Genomic DNA, 15,800 nt, shown 5'->3' with positions numbered 1-15,800 from the left:
TTAGACTTGAGTTTTGTGCATGGTGACAGATATAGATCTATTTGCAATCTTCCACATGTTGATGTCCACTTATGCCAGCCCCATTTGTTGAAGATATTTTCTTTTTTCCATTGTACAGTTTTGCCTTCTGTGTCAAAAATCAGGTGTTCATAGGTGTGTGGGTTAATGCCAGGGTCTTCAATTCGATTCCATTGTTCAACATGTCAATTTTTATGCCAGTACCAAGCTGTTTTTGTTACTATAGCTCTATAGTAGAGCTTGATGTCACCAATGGTGATGTCTCCAGAGGTGGCTTTGTTGTGCAGATTTTTTGGCTATCCTTGGTTTTCTGTTTTTCCAAATGAAGTTTAGTATTGTTCTTTCCTGATATGTGAAGAATTGTGTTGGAATTTTGATAGGGATTGCATTGAATGCTTTTCTTGCTTTTGGTAAATTGCCATTTTTATTATATTAATCCTACCTGGCCATGAGGATGGGAGATCTTTCCATTTTCTGATATCTTTTTCAATTTCTTTCTTCAGAGATTTAAAGTTCTTGTCATATAGGTCTTTCACTTGCTTAGTCAGAGTTACCCCAAGGTATTTTATATTTTGTGGCTGTTTTAAAGAGTTATGTTTCTCTGACTTCTTTCTAAGCCCATTTATCATTTGTACATAGGAGGGCTACTGATTTTTTTTAGTTAATCTTGTATCCTGCCACAATACTGAAGGTGTTTATCAGCTGTAGGAGTTCCCTAGTAGAGTTTTTAGGGTCACTTATATATACTATCATATCATCTGCAAATAATGAAAGTTTGACTTCTTCCTCTTCAATTTGGATCCCCATGACCTCCTTTTGTTGTTATATTGCTCTAGCTAAAACTTCAAGTACTATATTGAATAAATATGGGGAGAGTGGACAGCCTTGTCTTGTTCCTGATTTTAGTGGAATCCGTTTGAATTTCTCTCCACTTAATATAATGGTGGCTTTTGGCTTGCTGTAAATTGCCTTTATTATGTTTAGGTGTGTTTCTTGTAGCCCTGATATCTCCAAGACCTTTATCATGAAGAGGTGTTGGAATTTGTCAAAGGCCTTTTTGGCATCTAATGAAATAATCATATAGCTTTTTTCTTTCAGTTTGTTTATATGATGTATTACATTGACAGACTTTCATATGTTGAACCATCCTTGCATCTCGAGGATGGAGACTACCCCACATCTGACAAAGGGCTGATCTCCAAAATATATAATTTTTTGAAATGTTCTTGGAGTTGGTTTGTCAATATTTTATTGAGTATTTTTGCATCAGTGTTCATGAGGGATATTGGTCTAGAATTCTCTTTCCTTGTTGCAATGTTTATTTGGCTTGGGAATCAGAGTAACTGTAGCCTCATAAAAGGAGTTTGGTAACATTCCTTCTGTTTCTATTGTGTGGAAGAATTTGAAGAGTATTGGTATTAACTATTCTTTGAAAATCTGGTAGAATTCTGTGTTGAAACCATCTTGTCCAGGGCATTTTGGGGGGGGGGTTGGGAGACTTATAATGACTTTTTCTATTTCCTTGGGGGTTATTGGTCTATTTAAATAGTTTATCTGGTCTTGATTTAACTTTGGTATGTGGAATCTATCAAAAAATTCTTCATTTATTTTAGATTTTTCAGTTTTATAGAGTACAGGTGTTTGAAGTATGGCCTGATGATTCTCTGGATTTCCTCTATGTCTGTGGTTATGTCTCCCTTTTCATTTCTGATTTTGTTAATTCAGTGGCCTCTTTTTGCCTTTTGGTTGGTTTGGATAAGGGCTTGTCTATCTTGTTGATTTTCTCAATGAACCAACTCTTGGTTTCATTGATTCTTTGTATTGTGCTCTTTGTTTCTATTTTATTGATTTCAGCTCTCAATTTGATTATTTCCTGGCCTCTATTCCTCCTGGGTGACTTTGCTTCTTTTTGTTCTAGAACTTTAGGTGTGCTGTTAAGTCACTAGTGTGAGATTTCTCCAACTTCTTTATGTGGGCATTTAGTGCTATGAATTTTCCTCTTAGCACTGCTTTCACAGAGTCCCATAACTTTGAATATTTTGTACATTTATTTTCATTGAATTATAGGAAGTCTTTAATATCTTTCTTTATTTTTTCCTTGACCCATTGGCATTCAGTTGAGTACTATTCAGTTTCCATGAGATTGTAGGATTTCTGTGATTTTTGTTGTTGTTGAAATCTAACTTTAAACCATGTTGAAATAAGAAAGTTTTCCCAAATTTTTTATATCTGTTGAGATTTGCTTTGTGACTGAGTATATGATCAATTTTAGAGAAGGTTCCATGGGGTGCTGAGAAGAAGGTATATTCTTTTTTGTTAGGGTGCAATGTTCTGTAGATAAAAACTGAGTCCATTTGAGTCATAACATCTTTTAGGTCCCTTATTCTCTGTTAAGTTTCGATCTGGCAGATCTATCCAGTGGTGAGAGTGTGGTGTTGAAGTCTCCCACTATTAATGTTTGGGGTTTGATGTGTGATTTAAACTTTAGTTGTTGATGTAATTCTAAATGGTCTTATTAAATAAGAAACACAGAGCCAAATAAAGAGTTAAAAGCCCAAAGATTGAGTAGTAACCAAGAGCTAAGACTACCTTATCTTACCACTCTCTGCTGTCCTTCCCCTGAGAGAGGAATCTTCTTCCTGTGTCCTGACTTTTTATTGACTTTCTGTTCTTCCTTCTCATTATTTCTAAACCCAACTACATGACTTCTTCGTCACTGCCTGTCATATAGACCTCCAGGTCTCTATGGTTGGTACTGGGATTAAAGACGTGAGTCACCATGCTGGCTATGTCTTGAACACACAGAGATTTTGCCTGCCATGTGATCAGATTAAGGGCATGTGCTACCACTACCAGACTTCTGCTTAATGGCTTGCTCTTAGCTCTGATCCCCAGGCAACATTATTAATATATAAATAAAATTACATTTCAGCACAAATAAAATATCACCATATTTATTAATGTTTTTTTTACATATTTTGGTGCTCTTGTATTTGAGGCATAAATGTTGAAAATTTAAACTTCATCTTGGTGGATCTTTCCTGTGATGAGTATGTAATGTCCTTCCCTATTTCTTTTAATTGATTTTAGTTTGAAGTCTATTTTGTTAGATATTAGGATAGGTACACCAGTTTGCTTCTTTCTTTCTTTCTTTCTTTCTCTCTTTCTTTCTTTATTTATTTATTTATTTATTTATTTATTTATTTATTTATTTATTTATTTCGAGACAGGGTTTCTCTGTGTAGCTTTGCGTCCTTCCTGGATCTCACCCTGTAGAACAGGCTGGCCTCGAACTCACAAAGATCTGCCTGTCTCTGCCTCCCAAGTGCTGGGATTAAAGGCATGCCCTACCACCACCCGGCTACTAGCTTGCTTCTTAAGTCCATTCGATTGGAAAGTTTTTTCCTAGACTTTTTCTCTGAGTTAGTGTCTGTCTTTAAGTTGAGGTGTGTTTCTTGTATGCAACAGAAGGATGGGTCCTGATTTCATATCCATTCTGTTATCCTGTGTATTTTTATAGGTAAATCAAGTCCCTTGATATTAAGGGTTATTAATGACCAGTGACTGTTAATTCCTGTTATCTTTTGGTGGTAGAGTGTGTGTACTTCTCCTCTTTGGGATTTACTGTTGTGGGGTGTAGCATGAATCTTAAAAGTTCTTATTAATAAAATCAAACCCAGGGCCAGTTATTGGGGTAAAATGCTGGATGGTCAGAGAGACAGAACAAGCCACAGCTAACCTCACCTGACCAACTTCTCAGCTGATCTTGTTTCCTCAGACTGGAAGCCTCTGTGTCCTCATATCCAAATGGTTATATGGCTGAACTGTGCTGCTCAAAACCTAAAAGCTTAACCAGCCAAATGCTTCTAGTTTCTAGCCCTCATGCCTTATATACCTTTCTGCTTTCTACCATCGCTCCCTGGGATTAAAGGCTTGCTTTCTGGGATTAAAGGTGAGTCACCATGCTTGGCTGTATCCTGGAATGCTAGGATTAAAGGCGTGTGCTACCACTGCCTAACTTCTATGTTTAATATTGTGGCTGTTCTGTCTCTGACCCCAGATAAGTTTATTAGGGTGCACAATATTTTGGGGAACACAATACCACCACAGTGGGGTTATCTATTGCCTGTGTTTTCGTGGGTGTATCTGACTTCCTTAGTTTGGATTTTTCCTTCTAGTTCTTTCTATAGGGCTGGATTTATGGATAGGTATTGTTTAAATGGTTTTGTCTTGGGATGTCTTGTTCACTCTGTCTATGGTGATTTTCCTGGGTATATTAGTCTAGGCTGGCATCCGTGGTCTCGTAGTATCTGCATTATATCTGGCCAACTTCTCAGCTGATCTTGTTTCCTCAGACTGGAAGCCTCTGTGTCCTCATATCCAAATGGTTATATGGCTGAACTGTGCTGCTCAAAACCTAAAAGCTTAACCAGCCAAATGCTTCTAGTTTCTAGCCCTCATGCTTGTGTTTCCTGTTCATTTACTCAGATTTTCTATTTCCAGCATTTCCTCTGTTTGTGTCTTCTTCATTGTTTCTGTTTCACTTTTCAGTTCTTGAAATGTTTCCTTCACATGTTTAATTGGTTTTTCATGGTTTTCTTTGCTTTCTTTACGAGATTTATTGATTTCTTCCAATTTGTTATTTGTCTTTTCCTCAGTTTCTTTATTGATTTCTTCCAATTTTTGTTTTTCTTTCCCTCAATTTCTTTAAGGAAATTTTTCTGGCTTTCAAAGTCTCCATTGAGAAGTTGGATGTTATTCTGACGGCTCTGGCTTTATAAGTCACTTGACATATTTCCTTTGCTGCTCTTAATATTCTTTATTCTGTGTGTTTAGTGGTTTAATTATTTTGTGGCGAGGGGACTTTTTTAGGGTCTAGTCTGTTTGTAGTTCTATAAGCTTCTTGTATCTTCATAGGTATTTCTTTAAGTTGGGAAAGTTTTCTTGTATGATTTCTTAAATATATTTCCTGTGCCTTTGAGTAGATATTCTTCTCCTTCTTCTATTCCTATTATTCTTAGATTTGGCCTTTTCATGGTGTCCCAGATTTCCTGGACATTTTGTGTTGTGACATTTTTGGCTTTGTTGTTTTCTTGAACTGACAAATCTATTTCCTCTATTGTATCCTCTACACCAGAGGTTCTCTCTTCCATCTCTTGTATTCTGTTGGTTATGCTTGCATCTGTGTTTCCTGTTCATTTACTCAGATTTTCTATTTCCAGCATTCCCTCTGTTTGTGTCTTCTTCATTGTTTCTGTTTCACTTTTCAGTTCTTGAAATGTTTCCTTCACGTTTAATTGGTTTTTCATGGTTTTCTTTGCTTTCTTTACGGGATTTATTGATTTCTTCCAATTTGTTATTTGTCATTTCCTCAGTTTCTTTATTGATTTCTTCCAATTTTTGTTTTTCTTTCCCTCAATTTCTTTAAGGAAATTTTTCATTTCTGCTTTAAAGGCCTCTAGCATCTTCATGAAGTTATTTTTAAGGTCACTTTCTTCTCCTTTTCTACATTATGATATTCAGGTCTTGTTATTGAAAGAGGGCTAGGTTCTGGTGATGCTATATTGTTCTTTATGTTGTTGTATGTATTTTTGCACTGATGTCTACCCATCTCTTCCTCTGATAGGTGTAAGAGGTGCTTGTGTCTGAGCGAGCTGCTATTGGTCCACTCTGTGCTTGCTGTGTCTGTGTCTCAGGGGGCCCCTCTGGGACCAATCTTAGCTCTTGGTCTAATTGGAGCTGGCAGATTCTGTATCTCAGGGAGCTGCTCTTGGTCTTATCAAGGCTCTTGGTCCAGTCAGGGCTGGTGGATCTGTGCCTAAGGAAGCCTCTCTTGGTTCAATGAGAACTGGTAGATTCTATGTCTCAATAAGCCACTGGTGTCTCAGGAGGATGGGTATTGAGGTAGGGCATGGGTCTGGTAGATTGCTTGGTTCAATGGGGGATTTTGGTGGGGAAGTCTGCCTGCAGGAATCTTCCTTGCTGGCTGACAACTCAGGCAGAGATGGTTGGGGATTCCTGGGGACTGGCTGTGTCCCAGGCCCTGGGTCCTAGAGGCAGGAATCTTTGGGTAAGAGAAGAGTCACTCACCTCTTGGTACAATGAGAGCTGGTGGATTCCTTATCTCAAGAAGTTACTAGGTAGCAGGCAGATGGGTGTTGGGGTAGGGTGTAGGTCTTGTAGCTCCAAGGGTCCATTGGGGGGTTTTGTTTGGGGGCCTGGCCACAGGAGTTTTCCCTGCTCATTGTTTTTTGGTTTTTTGTTTTTTGTTTTTTTTTTTTTTTTTTTACATCTGAGTTATACTCCATTGTGTAAATGTACTACATTTTCCTTATACATTCTTCAGGTAAACCATACTGTTAACAGGCACCAAAGCTGGGTTTGAATGCTGAATCCAGAGCCTGAGTTACCAAGTATGTGTGAGTGTGACAAGTAGAGACATGGGGTAAGGTATAAAAGAGACAGGAAAGACTCCATTGATTGAGGGCCGCATAGGATATGATTTAGCCAAAATAGTTCAAGTTTCTTCATAATAACCACTGTGAAAAAGGAAAAAAAAGTTATGAGTTTCAACATATTTGATGGCACACACCTGTAGTCTCAGCACCTGGGAATCTGAGAAGGGAGATGGCTATGAGTTCGAGGCCTGCAAAGGCTACCTAGTGAGCTACAGTCCAGCATAGACTACATTGCAAGACCCTGTCTTAAAAGATCTCCCTTCGAAAAAAGTTTTTTTGGGGATTTCTACATGAGATGACAGACTAGAAAATACCTCTGTGTGGCCTAGTGAAGGGGAAGAGTCAGCAAGAGAAATACTAGACTAAGACTAAATACTAGACAAAGAGAAAAACAAAAAAAGTTCTAAAAATTCACAAAGCACACCTGAAAACTGCCAAGAAAAAGATGAGTGAGAGACACAATGTAAAGAAGCCAAGTCACATGCAGCTCCAACTATGGCTTCGTGGCAGGGAGGGAGCGGAAAGAAGTCTCATCTAAAAGTGGTATTGGAAATTGAACCCTCAAGTGACAGCTGATCAAATCCAGTCATTGGTGACTGATGCCAGTACACTCAGCTCTAGGGAAACGGAAACAGGAGGATCAAGAGTTCAAGGCCAGCCTTGGCTACATAGCAAGTTCAAGACTAGCCTTGTCTATATAAGACTGTATGCATCTTTAAAGAGGGTGAGGAAGACTGAGATTTAGCTCAATGGTAGAGTGCCTGTTTAACATATACAAAGTCTTGGGTTCTTGGTACATGCCTTTAATCTCTGCACTTGGGAGGCAGAGGCAGGCATATTTCTGAGAGTCTGAGGCCAGTGTGGTCTATGTAACAAGTCCCAGGCTATCTAGAACTACATAGAGAGAACCTGTTTCAAATAAATGAATATAATGGGGGATGGTCTAGGAAGTGGCTAAGTCAATAAACTTTTCCTTGCAAGCACCCACTTAAAAAAGTCCTAGGCATGAGGGCACTCACCTGGCAAGACAGACGCAGGAGGATCCCAGAGCCTTGCTGGCCAGCTAATCTAACCAAATCAATGAGGCCCAGGTTCAATCAGAGACCCTTCCTGCAAAAATAATATGGGCAGTGTTTGTGGATAACACTGGACCTTGACTCCCGCCATCCACACAGAGACACCTGCACACAAGTGCACAAATACACAAACACATATACATATGAACACACAAACTTGTTTTGTTTTGTTTTGTTTGAGATAAGCTTTCACATTGCATTTCTGGCTTATTATACCAATAATAAGCTTTCTGAGAAAAAAGTCCTATTTATAGTATCTGAAGAAACAAAGAAGGGGGAGGGATGGAAGGAGGAAGGGAGGGAGGGGGAAAGGAAAGAAGGAAAGAAGGAAGGAAGGAAGGAAGGAAGGAAGGAAGGAAGGAAGGAAGGAAGATAGGACACTTAACCTAAAAAATAAAAGAGCTCTTAATTAAAAACTTATAAGACAATGAAGACTGAAACTGAAGAAGACACCAGAAGATGGAAGTGTCTCCCATGCTCATGAACTGATGTGATTCATGTTGTGAAATGGCTCTTACCCAAAGCAATCTACAAATTCAATGTAATCCCCATCAGAATCCAGTGACGTTCTTTACAGAATTAGGAAACAATCCAAATATACATAGGTAAGCTCAAACACTCTTAAATAGCCACAGGCATCTTAAGCATAAAGAGCAGCGATGAAGAGACCATAATGCCTCATCTCAGTTTATATTAAAATAAGTACTGATGAGTTAGCTCAGTGGACAGGGGCATCTGTTGTGTTTGTCACCAAGGCTGACAAGCTGAGTTCAGTCTGTGGGATCCACCTGGTAGAAAGAAAGATTTACTTCTCCAAGTTATCCTCTGACTTTCACATGAACTCTGTGACACTTGAGCACTTGGGCACTTGCACACACATGCCTATACACACAATTAATAATAACAATAGTAATCTAATCAATTAATTTAACTTAATGTAATTGTTAAGAACTGTGTGACCCAGATATACCACACCTGGATAGACGCCCAAAGAACTTAGTCACTATACCACCAGAGATGCATGCACACACATGTCTATTACTGCAATACTCAAAAATAACTAAGAAATTAAAACATTGACACATGGATAAACAATATGTTATGCTATGGGATGTCTTTCTGAATGCTGTGAATATGTGTTGCTCCTATTGGCTAATAAATAAAGCTGATTTGGCCTATGGCAAGGCAGTTTAGAGGTAGTTGGGAAATCCAAGGAGAGAGACAAGAAGACAAAGATGGAATGGGGGATACGCTAGCCAGCCACCCAAGGAGCAAGATGCCAGCAGACCAGTAAAGCCACAGAACATGTGGCAAAACATAGATTAGTAGAAAAGGGGTAATTTAAGATATAAGACCTAGCTAGCAATTAATTAATATTAAGCCTCTGAGTAATTACTTTGTAAGTGGCTGTGGAGCCGCAGACCAGACAGGACTGGAGAAACTTTCCAGCTACAATGTTGTACAAGTGTATTTTTCAGTTATAAAGAAGTATTAAATCATGACATTTGCAGGAAGATGGATAGTACCGGAAATCATTATGTTAAGTAAAGTAAGTCCCGCTTAGAAGAGAAGTGCTATGTTTTTCCTCATACAAATACTCCACACTTAAATTTATATTGGAGGAGTAGAAAGTAGAAAAGAGACCGCACAAGAGGAGGAAGAGATCTTAAATGGGGTGTTTAAGAGAATTTATGTGACCTAAAAGCAGAAGAGAAGTCAGGTGGTGGTGGCACACACCTTTAATCCTAGCACTCTAGAGGCAGAGAGAGATGGATATCTGTGAGTTTGAGGCCATCCTGGTCTACAGAATGAGTTCCAGGACAGCCAAGGCTACACAGACAAACCCTGTCTGGAAAAATAAAGAAAAAGCAGAAGAGAAGTCTGTCTGGAAAGAAGAAGGGGACCTGAAGAGGAGTGAAAAAAAAAAACACCTAAAGTATAATGACTTTATTTATTCCATAATAAATATATATACATATATATATACATTAGGAAAATTCCATAATTATACCTATCATTTTTTATACTAACTTTATAAACATTGTTTCTAAAAGTTGTGAATCTCATTACCATGTGTGCTGCCTTGGAATGTATGGATTGTGTTGTGGTAGACTGTTTTCATGTCTGAAAGACAGAGACTCTAAGAAGCACTCCTCCTAGAATAGCCAAGATTCTGTGAAAATGCCATTCATTACTTGATGAGGAATAATAGTATTGAGTTCTCCAGAATCATATGCATTCATGGAATTTGTATTTTAGGTTCATCGTTTCAAGTTTCCAGTCACACAATACCCAGTTGCTTTGGAAATTTTCACTGAAAATGAAAAATTCGCCGTGGAACCTCCATATTTGGTTACCATGACTGAAGTGAATATGAGGCAAAACTGGCAACTAAGTATGGTTTTCTGTCTCCTATGCTTATCTCACAAGCCATTATATCATTAGTGTGTTTTTAAATGAGTGGATTGCAAAGCCTATTCACAGGGAAAATAGCCAGGAGTTTTGTAGAAAAGGATTTGAATCATTGGCATGTTGACATTTACCTCTGTCATCTCCTTTTATGTTCTCAACACTTCCAGTATCCTGGATTCAGTGGTATATGGCCAGATTTTTTTATTTGAACTGCAGGGCTCAAGAGACTACTCAGTGTTTAAAAGAGTATAATGCTCTTGTAGAGGACCCATGTCAAGCAGATCACATAACTGTAACTCCAGCTCCAGGGCACCCTATGCCTAGTGTCTGCAGGGGTCTGTACATACCCACATACAAACATAATCACAAATAAATCTCTGGGACAGGAGAGATGGCTCAGTGGTTGAGAGCACTGGCTGTGCTTTCCAGAGGACCTGGGTTCAATTCCCAGCACCCACATGGCAGCTCACAACTGTCTGTAACACCAGTTCCAGGGGATCTGAAACCTTCAGACCAATGCACATAAAATAAAATCAAGTAAATTAAAAAAATAAATATCTAACAAATAATTTGTAGCACAAAATGAATCTGAAAGTCCTGTTGTGGATTAGTAGCAACAATGATTAAGTTTGTGCTGTGCACCAGTTGAGTGTCTTTATTATTCACTATGACAACAGTTATCTAAATGTTCTAGGTATTGTCAGATATCCTGTAGGATGTTTCTAATTACATAAGTGAAGTTTTGTGACTATGTTTTTTAGCTGAATGTGGTACTATGCAGTGGTAATCCCAGTACCGGGTAGGTAAAGACAGACATTCAAGGACAGTTTCCATTTTATAGTGAGATGGGACCAACCTGGGCTACATGAGACAGTGTCCCAAAAAGAAGAAAGAAAAGAAAGAAAGTGTGGCTTTTTATGGTAAAGAGCTGAAAAGAGACAGACATATTTTACAACACAAAAGGACATTTACTTAAATTCTGTTTTACCTCAAAATATAAAAATTAGTTATATATTTTGTGCTTATTCATGTGAGTATTTTCAGGTGATAGATAGATGATAGATAGTAGATAGATAGATAGACAGACAGACAGGCACACAGACAGACAGATATGTAAGGATGTAAAGGGTGGGCCTGTAGCTCAGTGGTAGAATGCTTGCCTAGAATGTTTGCAGCCTTAGGTTCAATCCCCATTGTTGTCCCACAGTAAGACAGGGAGGTGGCAGATAGGTCTGGTGAAGTGGGTAGATGAAGTTAATTGGAGTTTTGATTAGTCATCACTGTATCACTGAGTTTGCAGACATTTGGAAGTCAGTGAGTCTTACTCTGACAGATTTCATTTTTATTCTTTTTCTCTTTTCCCCAGCCTCATCACAGTTTCCCATCCCTCCTCTCCTCTCAGTCGCTCCTCACATGATCCCCTCTTCTCCCACCATCCACTCTTTCTCCATTCTCTTCAGAAAAGTTTGTCTGCAAATTTAATACCTTCTTGAAGTGAAAACTCCAGGAAAGAAAGTAAAGCTCCCATATTCCATGATTAATATTTACAGTTTCTGTGGTATCCTGGTGGCTCTTACCAGGTTTGGAGCATTGACTTTTAAATTTGGAAGCATTTTACAAGCTGACTCTGAAACTATTAAGTTAGTCATGGTGAGAATATTCCCAATGGAAATTAGCTAAGGAGACAGTCAGGGCTTCAGTTATTCACGTTAGCTCCTCTCAACATTATACCATGAGGATTTATAACATCTACATTGGTTCACTTGTTTAGAAAGATAAGGTAGGTGTGAAGAGCTGCTTACTTCCCCTGGAGAACCCTTAAGTGATCCTATGGTGCAACTCCACCTCCATTTGAGGAAAATCATTTGCCTACCACTATGAAAAACACAAACCATGACATGTCAGGATTGGTTTCTCATGAGTCAGAGGCTAGAAGGAACTCAGGATGCAGCTAGGTAGTCAGGCACTCTCTCCTTTCTTGAGGAGGGCACTCGAGCAATGGGAGGCAGTCAGTCTAATCTCCCTGAAGAGAAGTAAGGATGTAGTTTGGTGGTAGAGTGCTTGTCTAGTGTGAACAAAGCACTGGGGTTCAATCCCCAGTACCAGAAAATTTATTATTTTTTTCTGAATATGGGTGTTTTTGCTACATGTCTGTGCATCACTTGCATCCCTGGTACACTCAGAGGCCAGAAGAGACCATCTAGAACTGGAGTCACAGATGATTGTGAGTTGCTACATGGCTGCTGGGAATCAAACCCAGGTCCTCTACAAGAGCAGCACATACTCTTAACTGCTCAGCCATCTCTCCAGCCTCTAAGTACCAGACACTTTTTATAAATGAAAATAGGAAATACTCCCTTGAGCCCATACCCACACTTGGGTGTGTCTTATTTTCTGTAACTCTTTGAGATGTCCATACCCATGCTCTGGGGTATACAGTTTGCTTTCTTCTGAGTGTCTTTTTTTTCTCTCTTAGCTCTTCTGCTTAAGCCTATATTAAAGTATTCTTTAGTAAAATGCAACTCTAAAGGTACTTACAAAGTCAGCCAAAATTAAGAGTTTGAGTTACCTTTGCAATGTGACACTGTAGATGTAATACTAAACAGTCCTATTAAATAAGAAACACAGAGCCAAATAAAGAGTTAAAAGCCCAAGAGGTCAGAGCACTAACAAATAGCCTTAAGTTTACCAGCCGCTGTCGTCCTTCCCGTGAGAAAAGAGAGCTACTTCCTGTGTGTCTGTATTTTTTTATTGACTTTCTGTTCTACCTTCTCATTGGTTCTAAACCCAACCACATGACTTCTTCACTGCCTGTCAATACAGACCTCCAGGTCTCTATGGTTGGTACTTGGATTAAAGGCGTATGTCACCAAACAGGCTGTGTTCTTGAATACACAGACTCTGCCTGCCATGTGATCAGATTAAGGGCGTGTGCTACCACTACCAGACTTCTGCTAAATGATTGCTATTAGCTCTGACCCCCAGGCAACTTTATTATTTAACATACAAATAAAATCACATTTCAGCCCAAATAAAATATCACCATATTACACAATAGAAAATTTCATTGTTCCTTACTATCTATAACAACTTTTAGGTAAAACATGAAAATGTAAGTGTGCTTTAAATGTATTTCATATATTTCAGAACACAATATGCCAGAAAACATTAAGAAAATGAAGGATTACTTAGAGCCATTGCTTAACACTTCAGTGTATAATCCTTTAGGACTCAACCTAAGTATAAGGGTGAGTTGACAGCTTTTCATTTTTACCATGTAGAGTTTAGAGTTAAACATGTATGCTAAAGTAAGACTTAACGTTTAGATGTTGGTGATCAGTGGGAATAGCAGCTTTAGATATATAAAAGAGTTTCTCTTTTCTTTATTCCCTGGTTGTCTTATTTCTAAAGGAATCTGAATGCTGAACAGAACATTAATTGACTATTTTCTAAGAGATAGGTCATATCAATTGGCTAAAGGGAAGCAGAAAAGTTGTTTCCAAAAGTTGGGGTCACAGGGATACATAAAGCACAGGTAAGTGTGAAAAACAGTGAAAATGCTGAGATATGTTAAAACCACAGATATGAAGGCTAGCTCAAAGTGTTCATGAAAGCCAAATTGTTTTACATTTTAGTTTTAATCTGAAAATAAAACTACATCATTGAGTTCCTGTTTTAATACCTCGTCATTTTACATGTGATGTTCATGTCAGAATCCTTGGCAGTCCTTATAAATGACATCTATGAATGTGGCTCCCATCGATATTTTTATTTAAAGGAACACACATGTTGATAATGACCATCTGTGTTTGTTCCACAGGGCTCTGAGCTGTTTCACTTCAAGGTGTCTGTGGTTCCTGGGGTCAGCTTTTGTAACTTAGAAGAAGAATTTCAGGTACAGTAAATGCATAAAGTATGGAATGGGGTGATGACTGAGAAAATGACACAGCACGTGTCAATCCAAGTTATGGATAAGGATGAAAACACGGGCAGAATTCGTGTGCCACGTACGGCTTGGCCAGGCTGTAGCCAAGAATAAGAGTGTGGGCGGTAGAGGATGCTTAATGTCCACAGAATTCTGGGTGGAATTCTTCTGTGTGGTTTATTGTGGTATCACAATGACCAGTATTTTACATTACCGCATCCAGAAAATGTAACCACTTTGCTTTTTCTTTTCAGATTTATGTCGATGAAGTACCATTGCCTTTTCCAGGACATATACTAATTGCTGTTGCAACATCTGTAGTGCTAGGGGGATTAATATTTGTAGCATTTATATTCCGACTACGTAACATCCACCCATTGAAAGCATTCCGGAGATATGTTACAAGAAATACTGCAAACCCATCAACTATAAGTATCAGCTCAGAAGGGAAAGTCTGGATAGTGAACAAATGATAATTATATTTATTTCCTAGTTCTATAAAACATGTCCATACAATATATTTATATTTTAAAAATTCACATTAGGCACAATGCTATAGAGTTATTATACTATTATAATTCTAGTTGCTGTTAGTCAGTAGTTCCAATTTCCATTTTCTTATTTTCAATACATAGAAAATTACTTTAGCACTTACATGGTTTTTTTTAGATGGTTTTGGAAAATATAAACTGATAACCAATTCTCTGTGGAATGCGTTTTCTTCATTATTCAGCTCATATGATCCAGAGTTCATTTTGTAGGGTCAGGTTCTAGATAGAATAGTGGTACAATGAGGGTACCATTACACCGTGGGAGTCAGACATGGAGAGACTAATCAGTGGATATGTTTTCAGAGCCTTGAAAGAAATAAAAAAGAAGAAGTCATTTCAGTTTCTTAAAGAAGGCCAAATGGTTTGTGGTACCTAATAAGAGGGGACGATGACTCCATCATGGAGTACTCGAAGAATATAGTGGTTGAGCCAGGTGTTGGTTTCAAACATGCAGCGTACAGAACTCCAAAGGATATGCTTCTGTGTGCTTCTGGTGAACTTGTCCCCAGGATCCAGAAAGTGATGGCTACACCCAGGTATCAGACCTGGCACACATGGCAGAGGTTTGTGAGGGAGGACAGTGCTATGGGTTCATTTGGGCATGGAGGAGGAACAGGGTGAACTACTCAGAACCCTCAGGGACTATAAAGTTTAAGGTCAGGAGCATTCCCTTGTTTTATAATCACCTCTTACTAAGAAAAATAAGATTACCATGAATGAGAAGAGATCTCAGAGCCCCAAGTGTCGTGGGCACTTAGTAGGAAGAAAAGCTTAAGGAGTGTTGGAGCTGGAGTGATGGCTCAGTGGCTTAGAGCACCTGTTGCTCTTGCAGAGGGTGTGGGTTGAATTTCAGCACCCGCGTGGTAGCTCACAACCATCTGATTCTTCTCTATTCTAAGCATACCTCACCGCTTGCCTCAGCTATGTTGTCTCATCACTGTGACCAGATACCTGACATTAACAAACGAAAGGAAGAAAAACTTCCTGGGGCTCACAGTTCCCTAGAGTAGTCGAGCATGCTAGGGAAAACATGGTAGTGAAATGAGCTCCTCTCCATGTTGGCTGGAGAATAAAGCAGCTGGTCCTATCAACAGATGTGTAACAGAAAGTTAACCACAAGTGTGGTCTATCTATAACCTGATACTGTGTCCACCATCTGTGCCCTGTGTCCAAACATTTCCTCTGCTCCCAAAACAATGCCAGCAGCTGGAAACCAGGTTATCAACTAGAGGCCTGTGAGGGACTTTCAAAACACAATACAAATCATCAGTAAGTAATTCAACAGCCCCGTTTGGTCTTAACTATGGTGTGTTCTTTATAACTTTTGCTAACATGCTCATTTGCATTGGACAATCATGTA

The 15,800-nt window shown here is 38.8% G+C and overlaps 1 protein-coding gene across 1 annotated transcript in view; it reads left to right on the top strand.

Annotated features, from left to right (window-relative positions):
* Positions 1-14,601, top strand: part of LOC131923818 (cation channel sperm-associated auxiliary subunit beta-like) — a 176,708-nt gene extending 162,107 nt beyond the window's left edge. The window contains exons 24-27 of the mRNA XM_059279001.1: positions 9,812-9,947; positions 13,112-13,212; positions 13,785-13,859; positions 14,144-14,601. Of these exons, the coding sequence (XP_059134984.1) occupies positions 9,812-9,947; positions 13,112-13,212; positions 13,785-13,859; positions 14,144-14,362 (531 nt within the window). The 3' untranslated portion in view covers positions 14,363-14,601. The remainder of the gene's footprint in view (positions 1-9,811; positions 9,948-13,111; positions 13,213-13,784; positions 13,860-14,143) is intronic.
* Positions 14,602-15,800: the final 1,199 nt, after the last annotated feature.

The sequence above is a fragment of the Peromyscus eremicus genome, chromosome 14, assembly GCF_949786415.1.
Source record: "Peromyscus eremicus chromosome 14, PerEre_H2_v1, whole genome shotgun sequence".
Classification (NCBI taxonomy): domain Eukaryota; kingdom Metazoa; phylum Chordata; class Mammalia; order Rodentia; family Cricetidae; genus Peromyscus; species Peromyscus eremicus.
Note: the sequence above shows the minus strand (reverse complement) of the source record. Positions and strands in the feature narration are given on the sequence as shown.